We start from the raw sequence: 27,382 nt of genomic DNA on the forward strand, positions 1-27,382 counted from the left end.
TTTGTGGTGTTGATATGATGTTGGTTGGTCAGTGTCAGTCAGTATGCCAATGGGACCTGACCCTAACCTTCTAGACTGGTCCTCACTGCACCATGGTACTAAACTCATCTCTTACTTTTTATAGGACTGTTCTCAGCACCAGGTAAACATTAAGTCCACTCAGAAACACTTTATTAAACCCTCTCCCTCCTGACCCTACCACATGACCTTATAGACTTGGGCGGTGTGTTGAGAGACATCCATGTTGTTTTCTTTTTGTTCCGTACTGTTTTTACTGTTGTGGGTCCTCTCACTTTTTATAGGCATTTCCTGTCTATTATATAATTTCTCCTTTGTTGTTCTTCTTCTTAAAGTCAATCACGGCTGACTGAGCCTCCCATTGGTCACATTGTAAAAATTGTGGGTGCTGCTGGACATGGTTTGAGGAAGAAGAAAAGAGAAAGTGAAAAACAAAATGAGACGTCTAACAGGCTTTGTGTATTTGGTTCATGGTCACAGAGTTGGAGGAGCAGACACGCAGGGCCCTGGAGCTGGAGCAGGAGAGGAAGAGAGCCAGGGAGGAGGCGGAGAGGCTGGAGAAGGAGAGACAGGCAGCGGAGGAGGCCAAGGCGGAGCTGGCCAGGCAGGCCGCTGACCAGATAAAGAACCAGGAACAACTGGCCGCTGAGCTGGGCGAGTTCACCGCCAAAATAGCCCTGCTGGAGGAAGCCAAGAGGAAAAAGGAAGAGGAGGCCACTGAATGGCAGCAGAAGGTAACTACCTCTCTACATTCTGTGTCCTGGTTACAATATACACTGTATAGAATACACTGTATAGAATCAGTCTGTTGTACACAGTAGGTTGTACTGAAATCGTTGCACCTTCCTGAAATAAGTCCCATAACTCCCCTCTTCTCCTCCCTCTCCCCTTCTCCCCAGGCCATCTCAGCCCAGGACGACCTGGAGAAGACCAAGGAAGAGCTGAAGACAGTGATGACGATCTCGTCGACGCCAGCGGGCGGCTCCACTGAGAGCGAGCACGAGGAGCAGGACGAGAACCACGCAGAGGACGCCGCCGAGCTCTCCCTGGAGGGCGTGAGCGCCCTGGACCTGCGCAGCGAGGAGGAGCGCGTCACCGAGGCCCAGAAGAACGAGCGCCTCAAAAAACAGCTGCAGGTCAGTCCCCTCTGACCCCTAACCTTTAACACCACAAGACCTGATGACCTCCCCTTAAAGGGCTTTGTTTAGTTGCTGGATGGTGTTAACTGTCATTGAGAGGTTTCAATCATCTCTCTCTACTCTTTCCTCACCCAGGTGTTGAGCTCGGAGCTGGCTGAAGCCATAGACGATACCATGAAGACTCAGAATGACATGCTTCACGCGGAGAACGTGAAGGCCGGGAGAGACAAGTACAAGACCCTACGTCAGATCCGCCTGGGCAACACCAAGCAGCGCATCGACGAGTTTGAGTCCATGTGATCTGTTCTGGGTTCCCCCATCCGTCCATTGGCGACTCGCTTTTCGTCAAAGCAACAGGCGCTGTCCCTCCTACACTCCCCCCTTTTCCCCGTACCCATACCCACAAAGGTTCCAGAGGGCACGGCCGCCACCGCCTCAAACTTTGCCAAAGCTCTGCCCGCATCTCCATCAGGAATCGCCCAATTGGGCGCAAGCAATGCTTTGCACCGTTCCGAGCATGCTATTCTCCTTGTATTGCAAAGAATATGTCTGTGCTTTGCTTTCAAATATCTAATATGGAGACACAAGAAAAACCAAAATGGGGGAAGATTGGATTTTTAAGCGAACAAGGCCATCGGAAGCTTTTTTTGTTGTTCTCGCCGGTAAGCTAGTATGCAATGCTTTAGTATTACTGACTCTGTCTTCAGTTGAACGTATTGATGTCTGTTACTTTCAAAACCGTTTTTGTTCTGATCTATGATTCTGACACGTTTCATTGAAGCACTGTTTCTTAAGTTCTCTGTGCTCAACTTTGAAGGTAGATCGGTCCGAGGCTGGTAGAGAGGCTTGTGTTAGTTAGGGGATCCATTCAGTTATGTTGTGAACAATTTCAAAACATTTAATTGTTTTAAAAACAAATGAGCCTATGGGTAACAGGGTTGACGTGTTATGTTATGACGTCTTCTACCACAAAATGGCCAAAAAGAGTAGAACAAGCTCTCCTGCTTTTACACTATGATTTGACTATTAGATGTAAAAAAATATATATTTTGGAGAAAAATATATTTCAAAAGGAATATTTTCAACATATTATTAAAGTGAGAGTTCAGTTGTTACAGGGTTGGCCTTTAAAATGAGAGACCAGTTTTTTTTTGTAACCTTAAAATGAATCACTAATCGCATGAAATAAAGTCTTCAGAAATGACTTTGTCAAAGCAACAAAATAACTATTGCTTAACAATGATGGTGAAATGTTGATGTTACCTGGGTTAAAGTCTTCCTGGAAGTCGGAGGCACGGAGAGGAATGCTGAATTTTGCCACTTTAGTAAGTCTTTATTCAGATAAAAAAAATATGATTTATTGAATTTACCGTGGTCTATATTAAAGGGCACTTCATTGAAAAGAACAGGCTTTTCAAATTCTATATTGATGCACCATTTCGTCTTAAAATATCAAAGGGATGCAGAAGGAAGTCGTTTTGTGGAACGGCCCTACTATCTAGACTCTGAGCATCAGTGCAAAGCCACTACACCAGTCTTGAGGAGAGGTGCGAGTCTTGATGAATAAATGACTGGTCTTCAATGGGAAGCCAATGATTTCACGTGATAAGCTTGTAGAATATAGCAAGATTTGATTTGGTGCTCAAGGATACATAATGACTCCTAGTGTTTGATGTCCAGTCACCATAGATGGTTTTCACTGCCTACCAGCTCACAAAGGCCCAGGAAAGATGGACAGAGGTGCTGTGAGATTGCCAGCATGTCTCTCTGTCTCTGCATCGTAGTAACTTTTGAAGAGGTTATACCATGGTCTTTCTGGCTGGAGAGCACATGAAAACGTCAGTCCTCATCGGAGAACAGATTTCTACCTCAATACTGTAACCACAGTGACTGACCAATCAAACACTCGGTCTCAATCCCCTCCCACAGGTTCTGAGTTTTGACTGTGGCTTGACTAGTTCAGACTAGGAGACGATGTTGCTTTATTGGTTAACATTTCAACCAAAATAAGAATGCTATTTTTATGCCAGATGTACTTTCAAGCGGTGACTCATTCAAGTGTCACTAGTGGAGACAATTGATCAAAAAACGTTTTACACGGTGGCCTCTTTGATACATCTACCTTATGTTTTGTGTTACTAAAGTTTCTCTGAACTACACCTAAATTATCCAGAAGATCAAAGGTCGAGCAATCCAAGCCAATCCAGCACCGAGGACGTGGCTGTGAGTCTGTATTTTCTGTAGTGGACTGTTCTGATACTGTGCAGCAGTGAGTTTGAGGACTGCAGTGACCCAGGCTGTGTAGACATGGTGTCTGTGTCCTGTGGTAGTGGAGCTGGTTTGACTGGTTATTGTTAAGCGCTGTTTGGACTCGGGACCTGTATCTCTCTGCCGACAGCCAACTGGGGCCAGAATAGGACCATCATGTTTCTCTTCTGCTGCTGGACAGATCTGCTCACCGATATCTCTGCCACAGCTGTCAGCAGGGTGGATGGAAACCCAATGGCAGAGTGCCACCAATTTAGGACTGTGAAGAGACAGACGGGTGCAGATGTCAGAGGTGAATGTTCCCCCCTATCTATTCGCTCTCATTCGAGGGACCCAACCTCTTGGGTCAACCCCCCACCCCCGACCTCAATCTTAGAATTCTGCAGATTTAAGTGTTATGTTCAGTGGGAATGGAGAACAGGCCAATTACTTTTTTTCAGACTTTGATCTTTTCTCACCCAACCTTTTTAATCGCTCCAACTCAAATTAACTCCAGTTTTGTGGATAAATGTTACTGCTGTGTTTTGAATGAACCGGAGTGTTTAGTTTTTATTTGCAATCGGATGAAGTGATTTGTTATGCTACACTAGACAGCTGGTTTAAGTTGATCTTTAAAGCCAGAGTTAATGAAGTAAAGCACTTGTTTGGATCCGGAGGACACTGAAGGGGCTTGACCCAAACCTGCCTTTTCGTTAACCCAGTGAGTGTCCAAATATAGGGGTTATATTTGCCATTGCAGGTGAAAAAAAAACTGTGCTTCCAACTGTTATTTTTGTAATGTGTTCCAAGATCAAACTAACTACCAGCATGCATCAGTAGCTCACTGGAGGTGAAGAGAGAACTACTCTACATGCCACCATCCCCCATATTTAGGGCAGGGTGCTATGAGTTGGGCTTTTCCCATTGGCTGAGCCTGTTAGCCTGCTTGTGTTTGGCCTCCAATGAGAACCGTGTCAGTGATGCCTCTTTTGGAAACAGCTGTCATGTTTGCGGTTCAATTTTTCCTTAAGTTTAAACTAGTGTTTCTGTAAAATAAAGACACAGCCCATTGGTTTCACAATAAAAGTTAAGTTGTCTTATTTTTTGGGGGGTTTACCAATCATTTAAACAAACTATATTTGACACCAGTAAAAGATTTGTTTAAGTGATTTTGAATGTGTCAGTCATTCACCTCGAACAACACTGGTCATTCAATGCAGGGCAGACAATGCCATCTTGATGCTTAGTGATAAGAACATGCAATGAGCAGTTAATGTACATTTTTCAGATCTAAAGATTTTCTCTCAAAAAGCATATCTGGTTACAACAGGAAAAGTAAATGAACCATTTAGTTATTTACAGTAATTGACTGACTTGTCGCACATCAAATATTTGGCTCATTGCCGTTTTTCGAACTTGTTCTGACAGCTCGACCTCGGGAAGAATTAATGGTTGGATTAAACCATAGACATTATCTGTCCCATTATGCAGTCTGAGATCACGGGTAGCGCCCGTCTCCATGTAGGCAAACAAATGGAAAGGGTGCATACAGTAACCTAGAGTGTGTTTGAACAGGCATACAGTCAAGGTTGGTGATTTACTGCCACCTGCAGTTTCCTCACACGTATAATTCATTGGTTGAACGCTCCCGATCACATTATGTGATCCTTCCTTAACCCATAGGAAGTCTCACCCAGCTGACTCCTTCAAAATGGTGAAAGGTCTCAATGGCGCTGCCCATGCTAAAAAAGGCTTTTAGGCACTACAGTCCATCTCTGGATGAAACCATGTCAGTCCGTGGGCAGTGTGTATACAGGGGAGTCAAATACAAAAAGGCCTTGGGGGTGGAGTCACACAGGGTTGCCAGTTCAAATCCAAATTAGACTTATTTTCCAACATACTTAGAATTGAAATGTAGTTTGTTCACATATTTACACTGTTATAACTAAAACAAGTGGTGCACTGGGACAGGGATCAGGTGGTCACAGGTTCTAATCTTGATGAGGCCAGAGGTTTGAAGCCTGGTGTGTGTTTGGTTAAAAAAAATCAATCATTTGTTTCTGCCCTCAGAATTAGATGACAGAAACTCCAATCTGTAACAGAGTAAATGTTATTCTAGGTCTGGAAATTACAGAGTTACAGTGACTGACTATTTGCGTCATAGTGTAGGACAACTCATCACATCTGACTGCAAGACTATGCATTTCCAACAAAACAAGGACAACCAATTGTTAATGAATACAAAGCAAAAGTATATTTGAAAGTCATGGCATTGTCAAGCTAATACAACAGAACTGATAAATCAAACTCAAAATCTGATACAATAAAATTGAGACAACACTTTATTTTAAGGGTCCATAATAAACTAAGTTAATTACACACCATTTATTAATCAAAGTGGTTAAATATCCTGTGTTGTCAGTTTAATCTTTTACCAGGTGCTGCTGTCAAGCCCATCTTTTTGGTAGAAAATACACTGGTCACTCAATGTATAAATAGCGCTCACTTTAGATTAGGGGCTGCAAAAAGACAACTGTTTAGTAAATGTGTTATACATGTGGGAGTAATGATTAATAAATGAACACACTTTATAAATGCCTTAAATGGTTTATTACAGACTATTAAAATAAAGTGTTACCAAAACATGCTGAACGTGGTTGAGTATTTCATGTGTCATAAAGCACAATGCCGTGTAACGACATTACTTTCTGCCCTCGCTGACACAGTGCCAGAGAGAAGGTTCTTCGTTACAAAATAAAAAGTTGGATTTTTTTTCAACCAACCCACTGCATATTTCAGGCAGCAGTTTACCCATTTCATTTCACCTAGCTGGCCACTTGGGTTCAACCCAGCCTAGGCTATTCTCCATCCCAAAAGTCAGAATAACTCACGAAAGAGGTAGCCAACTCACCTTTTTCATGTATCTAATTTGATTAATATTCCTAAACATATCTGAAAATAATCAAATGTTGCCCGGAATATCTCAGTATTATTTTTCAAAATGCACCAGCTATATATAAACAGCCTTACATGAATCGTTTAAACACGTACAGGTATATAATCCTAAATGAACGATACAATTTGTATCAACAAAGAGAGGCTTTCTCTGTCTACCAGGAATTGTGCCGGTAACTGTAACAGATTGTCAACATCAAGCCAAGTGCTCTGAGCCCTTTGGATAAGTCTTCAGGGAAAACAGCCAAAGGGAATTGACTTGGGATTTGAGCTCGAGTCTACTGTGTCTGCAGCAGGCTTGGAGCCAAAACGAGGGGCCAGAGACGTCCCTTAATAAAACTAAGATAGACAACAAGACAAGGTCGACGAACGTGCCCGTCTCTACAACTACTGCAAGGTACTTACAGACATTCTCTCAACTGAGACGACTAACTCAGCCACCTAATCACAACAACAAAACACACAGCACTGAAAAACAGAAAACAAATAAATTAGACATACAGATATAGCATATCCCCAACAACCAATATTCTGTTGATAAATGGTCATCAATTTGGGGGTGAATATTTACAAATGGAGTAAAAAAATATAGCATAGAAGTAAGATTAGGCATAATCAGATCCCTCAGATTAGATTTCCAAAGTGATTTTAAAAATGTTTCAGATTTGATAAACAGCGGAGGAAAAGTGATTTGTGAATCAATGCACATCATCACCTGCACATGATTAACACCAAGTTATCCACAAACAAATTCAAACCCTTATATTGTCAAAACTACAACTAACTGTTGTTATGAATAGGGAGATAGAGCAGTAGGCTAGCTGAACTCAGTAGCCGGACCGGGACTTCTCAGCTAGGATGGCGGCAGCTAGCTGCTGGGTGTCTGTCACATCTGGGTTCCTCCCCATAACCCGGCCCACCAGCTCAGAGGGGAAGATGTTACACAGGTTGAGGTAGACCTTTCCCCGTACCGGCTCAGGGCGGGGGGCTCCTGGTGCATGTGGTGGGGGGGCATGGACGGGCAGGATGGCTAAAGGGCATGGGATGGGTGAGGGGGCTGAGAGGAGTAGGGTGGGTGAGGGGGGTAGTAGGAGTGTGTGGTCTGTCCCCATGGAGATGTGTGTCCCCAGCCTACATCATGGGTCTCTGAAAGACTGGTAGGTCTCACAGTGGGACTGAGGGGGTTGGCTGCAGTAGGGATCCCAGGAGAAGGCTATCCTGGGGGGCAGCGCGGAGCGTTCGTAAAGCCGGGAGTCTGACAGCGTCTCCAGCCACGTGTTGGCCAGGCAGCGGCCCAGAGGGGAGCCAGGAGGGTAGGTGTCGGACTGGGACACAGAGGGGTAGTCTCCAGGGCAGCTGGAGCAGGCGCCTACGGCCTGGTGCTGGAGGGGATTGGGGAGGGGGTACAGAAGGTGCTTCAGGGGGCTCGTCGTGGGGGAAGCTGTGGCCCCGAGCCAGGTTCTGGTGACAGCCATAGAGGGCAGAGGTGGGTGTGTGTGTGGGGGTTGTGTGGCTCGAGCAGGGGGGCAGAGTGTTGAGAGTACAGGCGGTTGTGTTGATGGTGCTGATGCTGATGCTGCTGATGGTGGACGCATTTGTCCAGCAGAGGGCCTGGGCAGCACAGACAGGAGGCTCTCTCTCCGTACGAGTCACAGCCGCTATTGCCACAGTCTGACGAGCCCAGCAGACGCAGATCGGTGTCCAGCGGGAAGCGGCACTCTGGACTCCTCTGTGCTGCCAGGCCAGAGTGGGCCGCGTCACTGAGTAGTAGCTCAGATCTGGAGGGTCACAGCTGGAGGAGTAGGGGTTAGGGTGGGGGGGTGGCAGGGTTACGTAGGGTGTGTCCTGCCCAGGCTCGGTGGCTGTTCCTGGGGATCGCTGAGGGCAGAGGAGGGGGGTCCTCCAGGGGCAGGGGAAACAACAACTACTCCCACTACTGAGGCTGTTGCATTTCTCAGCGTGTCTCAGCTCGCCCTCTGCCTCGCCGTAGGACAGCGCCTGGATGCTGGGTTCACACTGCTTTCTGGGGGCAGAACCTCTCTTGGTGCCCATCGCTACATTGTTGAGCACGCTGTGGCTCTTCACCAGCCTGGCCCTTGGCGCTAGTAGAGGTGGCAGAGGTCTTGGCGCTGGGCACTCCTCTCCGGGTGGTAGTACTTACACTTGTGGCCGTAAGTGCACTTCTTGCCTAAAGAAAGGGGGAGAAAGGACAGGGTACTGGTTAGCACACAGGCTAGTGATGATGTGGCAGTGGTTCACTTAGAAAGTAGCAATCCAATGCATCTTCAGCACCAGTAGCTGGAAGTCATCCAGCTGATGAAGAAATTATTCATTCACATTATAAAACTGGGAGAAGTCATGGACATGGTCGAGGTGAAGTGATAAACGTACTAAAGAGTTAATAATAATGGCGGGGCCCATCGTAAGGACAGGGCTGCTTCTTGTGCTGTGGCATGATGGGACGTTTCCTCAGGAAGTTCTCCAGACTGGGACCATGACGACCTAGAGGGTCATGAGGAGGGAGGGAGGGAGGGAGGGGAGAGTGAGAGAGAGGGAGGAGCGAGGGAGAGGGAGAGAGATTATTAACATATTAACATACTTAATCCCTTTCAGCCAAGCATTAGCATAATGAACATCATACCACTTCTAGGCTAAAGAAGATGGACGCTAAGCCGGAGCCGTATCACTCCTTCCTTACTTGTCGTTGACAAACGAGTACATGAGCAGCCGCTCGTCCATTAACTTCTTCCACTCTGGCTTCTCACTGGCCAGGTCGCGGTAGTTGTCGTTGGAGACGATACCGTCGGACTCGTAGGCCATCTTGATGATGAAACGGTCGTCATAGCAGACCACCCGCCGACCCTGGACCCGACGAGATGGAGTGAACACCAAGATCTTGTCCTTCTCTAGACGACGTAAGATATCCTGGTCTAGACACACAGACAGAGAGACAGAGACCGACACAGAGACCGACACAGAGACCGACACAGGGACCGACACAGGGACCGACACAGAGAATTGGAGAACCGTGTAATCCAGTGAGCACTGAGGCCCATCTGACATACGTAGGTGAACTGTCAGCTGTGTGTTTGTGTGTTTACCTGTGATGAGGGCATCAGGGCGGGACTGCTCTTTCTTCCAGGACGGCACAAACACAGTGATGTCACGGTGACATCGCTACAGGAACCAATCAATAGCCAGCTGGATGCCGTAGCAGGAGAACACCTCCTTATTGCCGTGGCGACAAGAGATCGAGACAGACGTTAACTACCTTACAGGCTCTAGCATCATATCAACAATATGTAGGTGACTTTGACAACAGTTACACAACTACCTTTACAACGGGCTACAATGGAGGAAATAGGCATTGTGTGTTTTCTGTAATCAAGATGACCGTCTATGGTTCATAGACCCTACCTCATTGTCACGTTGCTACCGTCCAGGACGAGGTTGTCCTTGTCCCCCAGGAGGAGGCCTGTCTGACCTCCCCTGCTGCGCCTCCACATACCCACAGGTAGAAGAGGAGGACGAGGGGGCGGGCTGTGAAGCCGTGGACCCAGTCAGCTGTTGGTTTGTCTCGGCCTTCCGGCCCAGTTTGACCAGCTCTCCCAGTATGTTGTTGATGAGCGTGTGCGATCGATGTGGAGGTACTCGAAATCCAGCCCCAGGATGCGGCCTGCTCCATCCTTCTCCGGATGGTCCTTCAGGCCCACGAATCTGTCACAAACATCCAGCTCTGGCCTGAGCGAGAGCGAGAGAGAGATAAATGGATGGTTCAAAACGATTGGAAGAGTATTTCAGTGAGTAAAGCCAAAAGACCAGTTGAGTTCCATCAGACAAGGCGTCAAGCCAGTTCAAAAACAATAGGAGGGAATCCATGCTCATAAAATGTCTCGTTAAAGTTTGAATCTCACGAGACATACATCTCATACACACCTCTGGTGTCAGTAAACTGTTGAGAAACTTCACTAGGCTTGACTCTATCGACACCTGGGAGATTCATTTCTTGGCTTTAGTGAGGACAGGTAGACGGATCTGTGAGCTTCACCTGAGAGAGCAGAGAGAGAGAGAGACAGAATAATTTAATATACTAAACTAATGATCCTCCATAAACCAATATTTTACACTTTTGGACAAATTGTACTGCAATAAATACAGAACTTGACATATGCTCTGCGACAGACTAGTGTCTTAGGAAACATATGGGAAGTATTGTATGTTTTCATAGTAAATAAGGCCATGCCTAGGCTACTCAAACACTGAACCTAATTTGGTTGTGTTGGATGTGACTAGCTGACCTGAGCCGAGCTCCCCAGCAGGGCACAGATTGGCTGAGACAAAGAGGGGTGCGTTCCTGGGGGTGCCCTGTCCTAATTAAGAGGTTCCCGCACTTTTTGAGGGGCCAGCCACAGCGTGCCACCTCCCACCCAGCCCACGTCACAACACATCAATCTCAGGGGGAACAGAGGCGGCTCTGTTTAAACACAAATAGCCATTATGTGTTGGGCTAAGGCCCGACTCCCCCCGTGCTTCAGGAACATATGGTTCCTCCCCTGAGGAAGAGTCACTCGTTTGAACAGTAAAGGACCAGGAAGTAAATCAATAGAAACACTCAGGCCTCAATGGTAACCAATAGGGTGGCAGAATTTGATGACTTGCAAGTTGCAATGAGGAAACATTTGGTCTGTTCCTCGAAGATTGGGCACCATGGTACTTGGGGTAATTTCCTTTTCAATGCAGTCATTTCAGAAGTAATTTCAGCATTGAAATACAAATTCAATGGAAAAATCCTCACTTAAAATAAACTGCCATTTTCAAACAGGGGTTTCAATAGATCTCTTGTATTGTGAAATGGATTTGAAGACCCCAACCCGGATGGGCACTATAAACAACTGCATATTATAATATCACAAGAAATAACAGTCAGTGTATAGCCCACGGCATCATCATTTAGTCATAACTGTGCAACAAAGTGGTTACAGGGCATCATCACGTTAGCAGATACATCTGTTGAGTCTGCAGCCTCTAGCCTTTTAAAGGTTAGGCCTAAAACCTCATCTAAATGTTTTCATGTCTGCTAAAATGTAACATCCCTTAAAGGTGTCATGGTGGGGTGGGAGGATGGGCGTGTGCGCATTATATGAAAGAGGGCTGCTTAGCAACATGGCCCAGGGTTGCTAGGCTGCAGCGGTTGAAAGAATGTCCCCTGAAAAATATTCCAAGACAGACCCAGAGCTGGAATAATTTACTATTTTGTGCACAAAAGGAAGACCCGGGGAAGAGGGGCCACTTAAGTGTGTCTGACTGACGTTCCCCAACAATACAACTGCCAGTTGCACTCTGGGTCACCTCCGCCGCAGCCATTGTCGGGTTGGTGATCTGAGCGCCCGCCGCCTGTCTACAGCCGCACACACAGAAGGGGACTGGGTTGTGTTGTCTAGGTGACGAGCCTCTCGAAGCAACAGTCCTCCTGGTGGGATGCAGAACATGCAGTGGAGGGTGTCCGCCCTGCTCTGAGGCCTTCGCTCAGCATCTTTCAACGTGTGTTCTCGCAGGCACTCTGGATGACCTAGCTACCTGTTGAGAGAGACGGACAGCAGAGATTTGAAAAAGACTTCGGCCACAAAGAGAGCAGGGAGAGAGGGTTTCAGTGTCTCTCTCGTCATCATCATCACCCCAGAGGCTCGCAGAAGCTGCTTCCGACATGCAGATTATCCATTGTCGGCTAGAAACCAAAACGCCGTTACAGAAATCTTATGTCATGTAGACTACAACCTTTTCCTCGGAATCACGTAGCTCATTATCAGTGGTCGCATAACTATCAAGCTGTGTGGACTATGATGTCATGCCTTGTTGGACAGCCGCCAGGCTCAACTGCCGTTTCATTCGATAGCATCTTTCAAACATCAGCATCTTTCAAACATCAGCCCGACAGTCCAAAGTCCCTCCTCCTAGTATTGGCGGTCCATTCATTGATTAAAGCACTGAAGCGGTAGGCTAATGAATATGTAACACAGGGCTTTGGACTGGGAAGACAGCGGTGTGTGGGATGGGGTCTGGGTGTTCCCTCCTTGGTTCTTTCCAAAGAAAAGGAAGGGTTAGCTCAGTTCAGCACTGGCTGGGAGGGATGGAAAGGGCTGAAGGCTTTGCTGCCATTAGCCAGGGCAACAGATGTCTTCTGGAACCGCAGGGGAAAGAGAGCAACTTCTGGTCCTCTCTCCCTCCCTCCCGCTCCGCGTAGCACGCTCCATGGAGCCCGCTGCGTCCGCCCCGCCAGACAAAGTCACGTGACACTAAAAGGGAGAACCTTCTCTTCTTCATCCTAAAAAAAAAATCACAACATCGTCCCTTCCCCATCTCATCAGCAACACATCACTCAAACTCCACCCCCCAGCCAGTAAGAACGTTTCTACTGCCTTCATCTCAGTGGGACAGCTTTTACAGTCCTGCTCGTCCAAAAGTATTTTGAAGCAGAGCAAAAAACTAATAATTTACCTACATTTTAAAACCAAACTACTATCAAACTCTCCAATAGCGTCTTAGAATTTAGAACGAGCCCTAAACCACAGACATGAAGCTTAGTTTGATTCTCATTCACTTTCGGAGAGATTATTAGACAACGTGATCAAAGGTGACCACTCCACTGGTGAAGAGACATGCCCTTGGTCAAACATAAATCACTACACATTCCAAGGAAAAACAACACGAAGGCCTAATTGTGTACAGCTAAATACTAACATATTTGTTGTCATTACAAAACGCTCATGGCAACTTGTTTTCGTAAAACTCTTATAATTCTGTCAGAAGACATTTGACATAAGCCTATTGTCATTCTGCACTGAAACAGACTACATGGTTTGATGGGAAAGATAGGTTAAATAGTTAGGCCTAATATCTCCACTTACCCTGACCTCAGCAGAACATCCAACGGCCAAACAAAGCAAACCTCCTAACTAAAATGTCCTTAAGGAAATAACTTGGTTCATTCGAGCATTAGAGAAAGCTTTTCGAAGTTCATAGATCCCTGCTCAACAGATGTGAGCAAAAAATGTAGTATTTCACATTCCATACGCTTCCTACTCTTCAAACCCAAAATCCAAGGATAGTGTGTTTATCATAAGGCACAGTTTTTTCCAAGCCAGCCAGGCAGGTTGAACAATGAGTAGCTCAACAGATGGAGCTACAATGTCGACCATTCCTCGGATAGACACTGGCTGCCTGGCTCCACCAATGGGAGTGCAGTGACCTCACAATGACACACAAACGCAGGCGGGCAGACGCATATGAACCCAGTCTCCTATAGGCATGCGTAGACAGACAGGAGACACACACACACACACACAGCCCCTGTCACTCTGAAAGGGTCTTCCCCTGTGTGACCAATGAATCAACAAGGGGGTGTATGGTCAATAATAGAAGCAGACAAAGGGAGCCATGCAGGCAGCTGCAACATGAGGCCAGTGCTACTAGAACACAGACCTGGGGTGAGGAACACCTGGCTAGTTGGGGTACTGCAGCCACTCTAACTCCTTTGTTTTTGGCTTGGTTGGGGTGAGGGTCAGGGTTACACACTTCTACTGGGGTAAATCATGTTAAAAGCACTGCATGTCCTTACAGAGAATGCAAGAGGGGAGGGGGGAGTCGCAGTGGGGTGAAAGGGGACAGGATGGGCATGTAGGGTGGGCTGGAATGAGGATGAAAAGGGGGACCTTTTTATTGTTGCGGGGGGCACACTTTAAGGGAAATGACTTAGAAGCACAAAGAATTAGTTTAGTTCCTGAACTTTAAGTTGGGATAAACACTGCATGTATTTAGGCTAGAGAAAACAAAATTTGGCCCACGGGCCACTAGTTGGGGAACGCTGCAGTAGCCCATTGACCGTAAGCTGCCAGCCTCGCTCTGTTACAGTGGCTTAGAGACCATCTGCCCCCTCGGCTTAAAGTAAACAGGTGTCTTCGCAGCAACAAGTGCTGGAAGTCCACCCCATACCCCGATTTGCATTCTCAGCCACAAATAGCTGGCATTCCTCAAAATGGCAGCAGGTCTTCAACACAGCACTGCAAACAGTTTCAAAGGTTAGATGAAGATTTGGTTTCAAATCAGGAATAGGCCTAGGGCAATAGGCCTGACCTACACAAATTAGGGTTAAAAAGACAATTAGTGAAGTAGAGAGTCTGGGACACTTTTACTAGAAGACCCTGCGCCACCACTGTCAAAGGGAGCAGAAGAGGGCCGTATGGCCACCGTCATAGAATTAGTAATTAGAATAGTAATTTAATAGCATCTATGGCCACTGTGCTCTCTGACCTTTTATTTGGCCCCACTGACCTTTCAGTTACCACTGAAAGGGCCACATCACCACTGACCTCCAGCCATCTCAGTCAACATACACTGTCATGTTCAGTAGGCACAAAACAGGAGGAAAGTTCAGGAAATGTTTAGAAAATTATTTTTTCCCTAATAAAAGAAATTGTTGAATCATTTTAATTACTTTTGACCACTGACCAGTAATGGCTGCTATTGACAGGCTGCCTCAAGCCTTGGCAGAGGGGGCCAGGTCAGTGAGGAGCAGCAGCAGGAGTGTTGTGGTCCATGGGGCCAGGGTGAGGACCTGGAGGCAGGCATGAGAAAGGGAGATACCCTCATGGGACAGGGCCAGCTGTTGGGCCAAGCCAACTCATTGCCCAGGCCAGACAACAACCCAGTCAGTTAACCCACCCAAATGTGAATGGTGGCTTCTGTTAAAAAACATCAAATCTTTCATGAGGCGTCCATGCTCATGTCTGGGGTGCAGGTGCCCCTCTCTCTTACAGCTGAATGGACAAGAGGAGACAGTGGGACACGTGCAGGCTGGCCTGGGTAACACACACGGAGCCTGTTGTGATCTAGATCGATTAATGTCTTACTTAAAATGCAGAAGAAATTCACTCACCAGTGGTAGGTAGCCAAGTTAGCAGCACTTATTTGGTGGTCCTTACATACTCTAGTCTACAGTGACAACAGCTACTGGGCGTGGTATTCGACACAAAGTTGGCTGGCTAAAATTAATAATAGTTGACAGCTGCAAAATGATACCGTTTGTAGGTTACCTAACTGACGTTAGTTAACGTTAGCTAGCTTTGACAGGATTAGACTGCCTGCAGCATTGCGGCTTCCTTTTGAAGTTCGACGTGCAATTCATACCAAAATCTAGATACTTTCAGAACCACCAGTAACATCGTCCAAGCTAGCTACATACAAACGGCTAGTCAAATGTATGGCACTTGTACGTGTGGCCCAAACTTAAACATTTCTTATCATGAAACGAACCTTTGTCATGATGCTGTTCACATGCTGATGCTTAACATAAACATCCGGCTCGAGTTGTCTGGGAGGGAGCTAGAGCAGACAGGCTAGAGCTAGGAGCAGTGCGTGGTAACGTTACAGGGTCATCTTGTGGTGAACTGACAGAAGTACAAGGAGTCTTTAATTAAATGGGTTACATGGTTTGTATAAATGTTATTGTATTTTAAGTGTTCCAAATATGATATCTCCATAATGTTTTAGGCTCAGATTAAAAATGACATTCAATTTGTTTACAGCCCCACATTTATTTCACACAATAGAGAAGACCAAATGCTTTATGTTAAAGGGTTACAAAACTACCACACACAATTTAGTAAATTACTTAGGATTTTATTCAATGGAAAAAAAGACAGAGGAAAATACAATAATTCCCACAATACACAGAGGGCATAAATTAGAGTAGCATGGTAGAAACACTTGAGGAAAACATGTCACCTGGCACCTGGGCGGCAGAGAACATTGTCACAGCGTTGCTGCAACGTTGCCACAGCCAAGGGCACACTGCTGTTATGCAGGAAAATCAGTGATTTAAACTCAGAATTGTGTCATTTTTGAAAAGTGAATGAACAGAGGTTGAGGGTTATTCCTGTACATGAACCTCCAAATGATACAAAAGCTAAAAAAAAAAAGGGAGAATCGCCCTAAAACAAAACATAAATATTTATATTGATGCACATTGGTTTAACAAAACATTGCTTCTGTAAACATTTTCAACATAATGTGTGCATTAATTTTTTAAAACCACTGCAGTCGCATAATTATAAGGGAAATAAAAATGACAGAAACAAACTAAATCTAGGAGTTTAAAATGTTATCGATACTTTCTGTAGTGGTTTGTAACACTGTTAAAATGTGTGACTTATGCCATCTTGGCATGCATCGCGTTTCACAGATTTGCAGAGGAAAAAGCTTCTCATTTCTATATTCTTACAGGCCTCTTTAGGATGTGACAGTGTACTGTAAGAGGGCCAAGCTTTGGAGGGACATGTAACCCTAGAGACATTATGATTTCCATTCTTTAAAAAAACAAATTTGTCCATACACACATACAAAGAATCTAACCGTGGTGCCAGTCTATTTCAGAAGACAAGGACAGTGGAGCTCCTTGCTGCTGCTTCAGACTGGCACCCAGGCTAACCAGGAAACATTAGGTCAAACAAGTGCAGTCCCATTTTTCACTAGTTGGATCAAGAGGCGAGAGGAAAAAAAAATAAAACCAGGAGCTGCTGGGGTTTGGAAAAGCTTCCAGGTTGTTGTCGTGTTGCTTTAATCCATAGCATACTACTGCCTGGACTGGGACAGACTGTACAAAACAAAATGTTCCCTTCTGCCCTCAGAGTCAAGATACTAAAATAATGCAGACAAGCTGAGGGGGTGAAGCTACCCGACTATGTTAGTCTGTTGGTATTAAAGGGTCCAACGTCGAATTACAACGATTTCACAAATGTATCAAAATGGGGACCATGCTGCGTCATAATAGTTTTTACATTTAATAATTCAATCTCACTCAAATGTCAGATTTTGATACATTTCCTGTTGGAGTTATGAGCAAAACCTAATGCATTTGTCACAACAGATTGTACAAGTAGCCACAAACGTAAACCTGAATTCAGTGGAGGGGCCCATTAAAATGAAAAACAAACAAATCGAAAGCTGTGGTTGCTGATACATTTGGATATGTTGTGGATTTTAATGCTTCATCTACATATCTTTAAGGTATATTTAATCTTGACACTTGTTCCATTGTATACCCTGGTCATCATGCTACCAAATGGTGGGTCAAAGTCTCAACTCGTGACCAAGACCGTTCTCTAGAGTCTACTGTACATATCAACCCATTCACAGTTTGCCCAACACGACCAAGGAGAGGCAATGTGGCACATTAAAGTTGAGGGAGGCTGGAAAAGACCCTCAGGAGTATATGGGACTGGAAAGGCCCCTATAAGGTTGCAGTGTCCTATTAAGGGTTAAGTCGACATCTTTGTTGAAACTTCTCTCTATACTTTAACCCTGTCTGAACCTTTATCAAGAGGAAGGCCGGAGTGAAAAAGAGACAAAAGTTACATTTTCAATGTCAAGCACGACCCATTTGAAAACGGAACCATGCGGTGGCAACGGCGTGGCAGTCAGAGGAACTGATCTAAGAAACGCTCAACACAGAGGTTCACCTGAACATGACCTGGACTAAACACAATAACAAACTAAAGTATGACCTTTCACCTGTCTGGTGCTATAAGGTCCCCTTCCTCCGCAACAGTCTCTCATCCTTTGTTATTTTCCTCCCTTTCCATCTTCCTCTGTCACACACACAAGCCCCTCTCTCTTCTTCCAATAGAGAGACATTAACATCTACCAGTGTTTTGAATAAGTCGGGCTCAGATCCCTACTCTCACTGGTGCAGGAGGTAAGGGAAGGCTCTAGTAGGGTTTGGGGGCCAGAACCCAGAAAAGCTGATGACGATTGTTGTCAGAGCAGAGTGGCCAATGGGCATGATGACAGCACTACCAACTGACAAACAAACAAACACAGTCCCATCAGCCTATAGGGACCCTGTGGCCTTCCCTTCATGATTTCAGTCCGTTCATCGTGCAATTGTCTTTTCTTAATAGAAACAGGTGATATTTTAGGTATCGCGCCGCCTCAGAGCTCAGTGAAGCTCGGTACTCCAGTTGTACGTCAAGTTCAAGATAATCATTGTCATGAGTCATCATAATGGTGGTAATAAACCGAGGGGTGCGGTCTTCATGCTGCTGGGTGTGTGTGTACACTACCAGCTAAGCAGGGAGGTACGGCCCAGGGTCATGAAGTAGACCTGGCTGGAACCTCCAGAGCGCACCGATGCAAAGAACACCTGCAGGACAAAGACAGTGTGAGAGAGACAGAGTGTGTGAGAGAGTAGCTTCATTGTCAACATCTCTAAGCAAGTAAGCAAAGTGTGTGTGTGTGTGTGTGTGTGTTGTGCGCAGAACTCACCTTGTCATTCCTCTCACACAGGAACTTGAGTCTCTGGGCTCTCTTGTGCATGAAGACCCCATCCAGGTGCCCTGTCTCCACAGACCTGATCTCTATGGCCTTCTCCCCCCAGCCCATAATCTGGTTGGACCTAATGTAGGCTACACACACAGATGGACAATCAAGTTAGTAAGAACGTGTGTGTGTGTGTGTGTGTGTGTGTGTGTCTTAAAACATGTTTAATGTGTGTGTAAAGTGCATTCGGAAAGTATTCAGACCCCCTCACTTTTTCCACATTGTTACGTTACAGCCGTATTCTAAAATTGATCTACACACAATACCCCATAATGACAAAGCGAAAACAGGTTTTTACATAATTATTCAGAAGCTTTGCTATGAGACTCGAACTTGAGCTCAGGTGCAGCCTGTTTCCATTGATCATCCTTGAGATGTTTCTACAACTTGATTGGAGTCCACCTGTGGTAAATTCAATTGATTGGACATGATTTGGAAAGGCACACACCTGTCTATAAGGTCCTACAGTTGACAGTGCATGTCAGAGAAAAAAACCAAGCCATGAGGTTGAAGGAATTGTCCGTAGCGCTCCGAGAGAGGATTGTGTCGAGGCACAGATCTGGGGAGGGTACAAAAAATGTCTGCAGAACTGAAGGTCCCCAAGAACACAGTGGACTCCATCATTCTTAAACGCAAGAAGTTTGGAACCACCAAGACTCTTCCTAGAGCTGGCCGCCCGGACAAACTGAGCAATCGGGGGAGAAAGGTCTTGGTCAGGGAGGTGACCAAGAACCCGATGGTCACTGACAGTTCCTCTGTTGAGATGAGAGAACCTTCCAGAAGGACAACCATCTCTGCAGCGCTCCACCAAATCAGGCCTTCATGGTAGAGTGGTCAGAGAGAAGCCACTCCCCAGTAAAATGGCCGCTTGGAGTTTGCCAAAAGGCACCTAAAGGACTCTGACCATGAGAAAGAAGATTATCTGGTCTTATGAAAGCAAGATTGAACTCTTTGGCCTTCATTTTATTTATTTAACCTGTATTTAACCAGGTAGGCAAGTTGAGAACAAGTTCTTATTTACAATTGCGACCTGGCAAAGATAAAGCAAAGCAGTTCGACACATACAACACAGAGTTACACATGGAGTAAAACAAACATACAGTCAATAATACAGTAGAAAAATAAGTCTATATACAATGTGAGCAAGTGAGGTAAGGGAGGTGAAGGCAAAAAAAAGGCCATGGTGGCGAAGTAAATACAATATAGCAAGTAAAACACTGGAATGGTTGATTTGCTGTGGAAGAATGTGCAAAGTAGAGATAGAAATAATGGGGTGCAAAGGAGCAAAATAAGTAAATAAATAAATAAATACAGTAGGGAAAGAGGTAGTTGTTTGGGCTAAATTATAGATGGGCTATGTACAGGTGCAGTAATCTGTGAGCTGCTCTGACAGCTGGTGCTTAAAGCTAGTGAGGGAGATAAGTGTTTCCAGTTTCAGAGATTTTTGTAGTTCGTTCCAGTCATTGGCAGCAGAGAACTGGAAGGAGAGGCGGCCAAAGGAAGAATTGGTTTTGGGGGTGACCAGAGAGATATACCTGCTGGAGCGCGTGCTACAGGTAGGTGCTGCTATGGTGACCAGCGAGCTGAAATAAGGGGGGACTTTACCTAGGAGGGTCTTGTGGATGACCTGGAGCCAGTGGGTTTGGTGACGAGTATGAAGCGAAGGCCAGCCAACGAGAGCGTACAGGTCGCAGTGGTGGGTAGTACATGGGGCTTTGGTGACAAAACGGATGGCACTGTGATAGACTGCATCCAATTTATTGAGTAGGGTATTGGAGGCTATTTTGTATATGACATTACCGAAGTCAAGGATTGGTAGGATGGTCAGTTTTACAAGGGTATGTTTGGCAGCATGAGTGAAGGATGCTTTGTTGCGGAATAGGAAGCCAATTCTAGATTTAACTTTGGATTGGAGATGTTTGATGTGAGTCTGGAAGGAGAGTTTACAGTCTAACCAGACACCTAGGTATTTGTAGTCAGAGCCGTCCAGAGTAGTGATGTTGGACAGGCGGGCAGGTGCAAGCAGCGATGGGTTGAAGAGCATGCATTTAGTTTTACTTGTATTTAAGAGCAATTGGAGGCCACGGAAGGAGAGTTGTATGGCATTGAAGCTCGTCTGGAGGGTTGTTAACACAGTGTCCAAAGAAGGGCCAGAAGTATACAGAACGGTGTCGTCTGCGTAGAGGTGGATCAGAGACTCACCAGCAGCAAGAGCGACATCATTGATGTATACAGAGAAGAGAGTCGGTCCAAGAATTGAACCCTGTGGCACCCCCATAGAGACTGCCAGAGGCCCGGACAACAGACCCTCCGATTTGACACACTGAGAAGTAGTTGGTGAACCAGGCGAGGCAATCATTTGAGAAACCAAGGCTGTCGAGTCTGCCGATGAGGATGTGGTGATTGACAGAGTCGAAAGCCTTGGCTAGGTCAATTAATACGGCTGCACAGTATTGTTTCTTATCGATGGCGGTTAAGATATCGTTTAGGACCTTGAGCGTGGCTGAGGTGCACCCATGACCAGCTCTGAAACCAGATTGCATAGCGGAGAAGGTATGGTGGGATTCGAAATGGTCGGTAATCTGTTTGTTGACTTGGCTTTCGAAGACCTTAGAAAGGCAGGGTAGGATAGATATAGGTCTGTAGCAGTTTGGGTCAAGAGTGTCCCCCCCTTTGAAGAGGGGGATGACCGCAGCTGCTTTCCAATCTTTGGGAATCTCAGACAACACAAAAGAGAGGTTGAACAGGCTAGTAATAGGGGTGGCAACAATTTCAGCAGATCATTTTAGAAAGAAAGGGTCCAGATTGTCTAGCCCGGCTGATTTGTAGGGGTCCAGATTTTGCAGCTTTTTCAGAACATCAGCTGACTGGATTTGGGAGAAGGAGAAACGGGGAAGGCTTGGGCGAGTAGCTGTGGGGGGCGCAGTGCTGTTGACCGGGGTAGAGGTAGCCAGGTGGGAAGCATGGCCAGCCGTTAAAAAATGCTTATTGAAATTCTCAATTATAGTGGATTTATCGGTGGTGACAGTGTTTCCTATCTTCAGTGCAGTGGGCAGCTGGGAGGAGGTGTTCTCCATGGACTTTACAGTGTCCCAGAACTTTTTAGAGTTTGTGTTGCAGGAAGCAAATTTCTGCTTGAAAAAGCTAGCCTTGGCTTTTCTAACTACCTGTGTATATTGGTTTCTAGCTTCCCTGAAAAGTTGCATATCACGGGGGCTGTTCGATGCTAAAGCAGAACGACATAGGATGTTTTTGTGTTGGTTAAGGGCAGCCAGGTCTGGAGAGAACCAAAGCCGATATCTGTTCCTGGTTCTAAATTTCTTGAATGGGGCATGCTTATTTAAGATGGTGAGGATGGCATTTAAAAAAAAAAAAAACAGGCATCCTCTACTGACGGGATGAGATCAATATCCTTCCAGGATACCCCGGCCAGGGCGATTAGAAAGGCCTGCTCGCTGAAGTATTTCAGGGAGCGTTTGACAGTGATGAGTGGAGGTCGTTTGACCGCTGACCCATTACGGATGCAGGCAATGAGGCAGTGATCGCTGAGATCTTGGTTGAAAACAGCAGAGGTGAATTTAGAGGGCAGGTTGGTTAGGATGATATCTATGAGGGCGCCCGTGTTTACGGCTTTGGGGTGGTACCTGGTAGGTTCATTGATAATTTGTGTGAGATTGAGGGCATCAAGCTTAGATTGTAGGATGGCTGGGGTGTTAAGCATGTTCCAGTTTAGGTCGCCTAGCAGCACGAGCTCTGAAGATAGATGGGGGGCAATCAGTTCACATATGGTGTCCAGAGCACAGCTGGGGGCAGAGGGTGGTCTATAGCAGGCGGCAACGGTGAGAGACTTGTTTTTAGAGAGGTGGATTTTTAAAAGTAGAAGTTCAAATTGTTTGGATACAGACCTGGATAGTAGGACAGAACTCTGCAGGCTATCTTTGCAGTAGATTGCAACACCGCCCCCTTTGGCCGCTCTATCTTGTCTGAAAATGTTGTAGTTAGAAAAATTCTGACATTTTCATCCCTAAGCCAGGATTCAGACACGGCTAGAACATCCGGGTTGTCAGAGTGTGCTACAGCAGTGAATAAAACAAACTCAGGGAGGAGGCTTCTAATGTTAACATGCATGAAACCAAGGCAATTACGGTTACAGAAGTCATCAAAAGAGAGCGCCTGGGGAATAGGAGTGGAGCTAGGCACTGCAGGGCCTGGATTCACCTCTACATCACCAGAGGAACAGAGGAGGAGTAGGATATGGGTACGGCTAAAAGCTATGAGAATTGGTCGTCTAGAACGTCTGGAACAGAGAGTAAAAGGAGGTTTCTGGGGGCGATAAAATAGCTTCAAGGTATAATGTAAAGACAAAGGTATGGTAGGATGTGAATACAGTGGAGGTAAACATAGGTATTGAGTGATGAGAGATATTGTCTCTAGAAACATCATTGAAACCAGGTGATGCCATTGCATGTGTGGGTGGTGGAACTGAAAGGTTGGATAAGGTATAGTGAGCAGGGCTAGAGGCTCTACAGTGAAATAAGCCAATAAACACTAACCAGAACAGCAATGGACAAGACATATTGACATTAAGGAGAGGCATGCTTAGTCGATTGATCATAAGGGTCCAGTGAGTAGAGGTTGGTTGGGGTCACGGCGATTCAGACAGCTAGCAGGGCCATCGGTTGCAAGCTAGCATAGGATGGATTAATGCCAAGCATCACATCTGGAGGAAACCTGGCACTATACCTACAGTGAAGCATGGTGGTGGCAGCATCATGCTGTGGGGATATTTTTCAGCAGCAGGGACTGGGAGACTAGTCAGGATTGAGGGACAGATGAACTGGGCATAGTACAGAGAGAACCTTGATGAGAACCTGCTCCAGAGCGCTCAGGACCTCTGACTGGGGCAAAGGTTCACCTTCCAACAGGACAACAACCCTAAGTACACAGCCAAGACAACACAGAAATGGCTTGGTCTCTGAATGTCATTGAGTGGCCCAGCCAGAGCCCCAACTTGAACCAAAATTAACATCTCTGGAAAGACCTGAACATAGCTGTGCAGTGACGCTCCTCATCCAACCTGACAGAGCTTGATAAGATCTGCAGAGAAGAATGTGAGAAACTCCCCAAATAAAGGTGTGCCAAGCTTGTAGCGTCATATCCAATAAGACTCAAGGCTGTAATAGTTGCTTCAACTGTAAAAGGTGCTTCAACAAAGTACTGAGCAAAGGGTCTGAATAGTTATGTAAATCTGATATCAGCTTAGTATTTTATATATATATCTGTTAAAATGTCTAAAAACAGGTTTTTCGCTTTTTCAATATGGGGTATTGTGTGTAGATTGATGAGGGGGAAAAAACTATTCAATCAATTTTAGAATAAGGCTGTGAGGTAACAAAATGTGGAAAAAGTGAAGGGGTCTGAAATACTTTCCGAATGCACTGTTCGTCCCAGTGTGCGAGTGTTACGTACCCACTGAGGTGGGCATCTCGCCCCACTGCAGCACCACGTCTTTGGTGATGCGTCCGTAGGTGTTAACGTAGACACCCTCATCCTCGTAACACACCAGCAGCTCAATACCATCCGTGTTGGGCAGGATGATGATGGCATGGGACTGGATATTGGTCTGGATCTAAAGGGGGTAGGGAGGGAGGGGAGAGACAGAGCAAACAGAGAAACAAAAAGGTTAGTCTTGGGTCGTATTCATTAGGAACTTAGTTGAAGAAGAAAAAAACAACACCTGAAACAAGTAGGGACCATCTTTACTTGCCCAATAAGAAACACTAGTTTTCGCTTTCATCGCTTTTTTTTCTTTTTTTCCGCTTTTTGCTACGGTGTGATCTAATGAATATTCCCCCAGATACATGGGCTGAATCTCAAAGCGAAAACTTGGCCCTTAAGTCCTATATCGAGTGGCTACTTGCTGTTGTGTTCAACAGTGATCACTCCAGTCTGCCAGTGTTTTGGCCAAAATGAGCAATGAGACGATACACACGCCATGTCCCAACTGAAACTTTTCTACATCTATTTGCGGGCATCGTCTTCTGCGACCTGTTCCTGTAGCACGACTCATTTGCTATAAAACACAGACACCGGGTTCCTTGGGCAGACAGACTCATACTCCGATACAGTGAGAAAGATGTTTTGTTTTTACATCTCCATATTCCTGCACAAAATATGAGCAAATAAATCGGTCGCCAGTGATTTCATCAGCTGGTTTTAGCTTGTTGTAGCCTGCCGCTAGCTAGCTTCACTGACAAACATAGGGAATTTCAGTTAGCACTAGCTAAGGATGTTGGGCACTCACTGCACTGACAAACAGCATGTAGCTTGTCACTTATTTACGAAAGTTTGACAGCTTGTTGTAGACATGTCCCCAGTAGTCAGTCAGCACTTCAACATATTTCCAAAGCACCAATCGCTATGTTGGGTCAGCGAAACGCACAGCAGCAGACTCGGTAAATGTACTGACTCTGGGCAGAGTATGCTGTTTGCTGCTTTATTAAAACATGTTTATCGTGATAACATTTTACTACAGTAGCTAGCTAACTTGCTTATGGAAAGAGCACTGTATTTAGTGTTGCACTAGCTGGTTGGTTAGCTTCTCTTTCGTTTCATATGAAGTGACTGGCTCAGGCTCAGCTAGCTAGTTAATAATAAACAAGTTTGTGTACATGATCAAACTTCAGAAATACACTAAACTCCTTAGCTAGGTGTAAAATCCTGTCACTATGACCTCCTCAGAATTAACCTTCAAAATGTATTAAACTTTTTGATTTATCTTGACTTATTCTGAAAATGTTTGAGGGCGAGGAAGTAGTGACTGTTGTTGCTAGGTAACATGCTAAGATTCATGGGAAGAAGTTGCTGCCAAGGGCGTTGAGTCGGAATAGGATGCCCATTTGATAAAGAGGCTTTCCGAAGGGATGACTCGACAATTAGCGTTTGAGATTGGCTCGATTGACTTGTGAACGTGCATATCGAGTGGTGAAAGTGTTCGGTTTGAGATTTGGCCATGGATTGGTGGAACAAAGAATAACAGGAAGCAGAGGAACGAGACGGATAATAGATGGTCTCTTACGTGTGTGGGCAGGTAGATGTCGTACACCGCCCCAGAGTCCACGTCGACGGCATGGAAGCCGTTGCTGGAGCCGTAGATTACCTTTAACCTCTGACCCTCCTCCACTGTCAGGTCAACCAGCAGGGGTTTGTGCACCAGGTCACCAAACGACTGCAGGAGGAAGACAGTTACAGAACGCACCTTTAAGGTCATATTTGTAGTGGGAATGTGAATGTAAACATATGCCATGGTGGTCCGACTGCAGCTTTTGCCAGTTTACTGTACCTTGAAGGCCATGAACTTGTGGTACGGCTTGGGGGCCCATGCATAGACCTCCACAGAGTTCTTCAAGGCAAGAACCAAGAACTTGATCCTCTCATATTTCACTGAAATCAAGAGAAAACACATTTTTATTTCTGACTGCTCGTCAATATTGGACTTGGACATGCTACATACAGCCTTGTAACAAGAGAAGTGTCATTCCTGATGGTAAATGGGGAGAGTTCCGTACCGACTTTGTAGTGTACGCAGCCCTCCAGCTCTCCTACAGTGACCCAGCCCTGCTTCTTCTCCACCTCTGGGTCGTTGTGCAATATCTTGTTCCTCAGCCAGGACAGGTAGTACACACGCAACTTATTCTTCTTCCCTGTGTGTGTGTGTGTGTGTGTGTGTGTGTGTGTGTGTGTGTGTGTGTGTGTGTGTGTGTGTGTGTGTGTGTGTGTGTGTGTGAGTGAGTGTGAGATGGAGGGAGGGTGAGATAGAAAAACAAGAGAAAGAGAGAATGAGTTTGAGTATAGGATAAGTCAGGAGCGTGTATTCGTGTGTCCGTGCACCTCCGTGGTCCGTACCTGATATAGTGACCAGGACGTTGAGTCCCTCCAGGACGTCCATCTGCTGGATGCGCCGTCGGCTGATGAGGGGGTAGACCTTCCCCTGACCGCTACGGTCCAGCAGCATCAGACCACTCTCTGTCCCCACCAGCAGGTTGACACCTGGGAGAGGACAGGGACACACACACACCAGTCAGAACCCAGGGAGAGGCAGGTCTGTCATGCTTGTCATTAAACCTATGATGGATTTCCTATAAATGTTATCCATCCATTCATCCATCCAATCAGTATATCACATCCATCTATCTATCTATTCATCCATCTATCAACTCTATCCGTCTACTCAGCCACCACTTCCTCAGGTACGTACCCCATAGTGCAGCACACAGGATCTCAGAGTTGAACCTCTTCTTGTACTTGCGGATCTCAGGCGTGTCGCTCTGGGGGCGTGTGTTGACCGGGTTCACATTGACCACGGAGCCCTTACGGGACGGGTCAGCCCTCAGGGCGTCCACCAGCCGCCCGTCGTTCCCGAAGGCCGCTGTGGACACCAAAGGTCAGAGGTCAGAGGGAGAAGGGGCGGGGCTTTGCTATCCCTTGTTGATCATGCTCTGTATTACACTTCCTGTGCCAAGCAGTGGCTTCGTGTTCTATGTATAGGTCAGGGTATACTAACTCCTAGTTACTGACCCAGAGATGATTCTATTGTTAATGGATAAGATGAGGACTGGAGAAAAGAGAACTGATCCTAAATCAGCATTAAA

The 27,382-nt window shown here is 45.9% G+C and overlaps 2 protein-coding genes and 1 pseudogene across 11 annotated transcripts in view; 1 reads left to right on the plus strand and 2 right to left on the minus strand.

Annotated features, from left to right (window-relative positions):
* The window catches only part of LOC129859697 (radixin-like), a 28,123-nt gene extending 25,762 nt beyond the window's left edge, over positions 1-2,361 (plus strand). Inside the window, exons 12-15 of one of the 2 annotated variants that reach the window (XM_055929777.1) lie at positions 125-142; positions 499-752; positions 918-1,154; positions 1,293-2,361. In XM_055929777.1, the coding sequence (XP_055785752.1) occupies positions 125-142; positions 499-752; positions 918-1,154; positions 1,293-1,457 (674 nt within the window). In that variant the 3' untranslated portion in view covers positions 1,458-2,361. The remainder of the gene's footprint in view (positions 1-124; positions 143-498; positions 753-917; positions 1,155-1,292) is intronic. The other variant, XM_055929778.1, reaches the window with a different exon arrangement.
* Positions 2,362-6,434: 4,073 nt separating this feature from the next.
* Positions 6,435-9,865, minus strand: LOC129860086 (probable ribonuclease ZC3H12C; annotated as a pseudogene).
* A 6,148-nt stretch (positions 9,866-16,013) lies between these two features.
* LOC129859695 (mitogen-activated protein kinase kinase kinase kinase 4-like) overlaps positions 16,014-27,382 on the minus strand; it is a 49,018-nt gene continuing 37,649 nt past the window's right edge. For all 9 annotated transcript variants that reach the window (XM_055929773.1, XM_055929775.1, XM_055929770.1 and 6 more), the window contains 8 exons: positions 26,989-27,159; positions 26,637-26,780; positions 26,300-26,434; positions 26,074-26,174; positions 25,810-25,959; positions 24,201-24,360; positions 18,678-18,817; positions 16,014-18,555 (listed from right to left, as the gene is read on the minus strand). In XM_055929773.1, the coding sequence (XP_055785748.1) occupies positions 18,472-18,555; positions 18,678-18,817; positions 24,201-24,360; positions 25,810-25,959; positions 26,074-26,174; positions 26,300-26,434; positions 26,637-26,780; positions 26,989-27,159 (1,085 nt within the window). In that variant the 3' untranslated portion in view covers positions 16,014-18,471. The remainder of the gene's footprint in view (positions 18,556-18,677; positions 18,818-24,200; positions 24,361-25,809; positions 25,960-26,073; positions 26,175-26,299; positions 26,435-26,636; positions 26,781-26,988; positions 27,160-27,382) is intronic.

This window comes from Salvelinus fontinalis, chromosome 7, assembly GCF_029448725.1.
Source record: "Salvelinus fontinalis isolate EN_2023a chromosome 7, ASM2944872v1, whole genome shotgun sequence".
Classification (NCBI taxonomy): Eukaryota; Metazoa; Chordata; class Actinopteri; order Salmoniformes; family Salmonidae; genus Salvelinus; species Salvelinus fontinalis.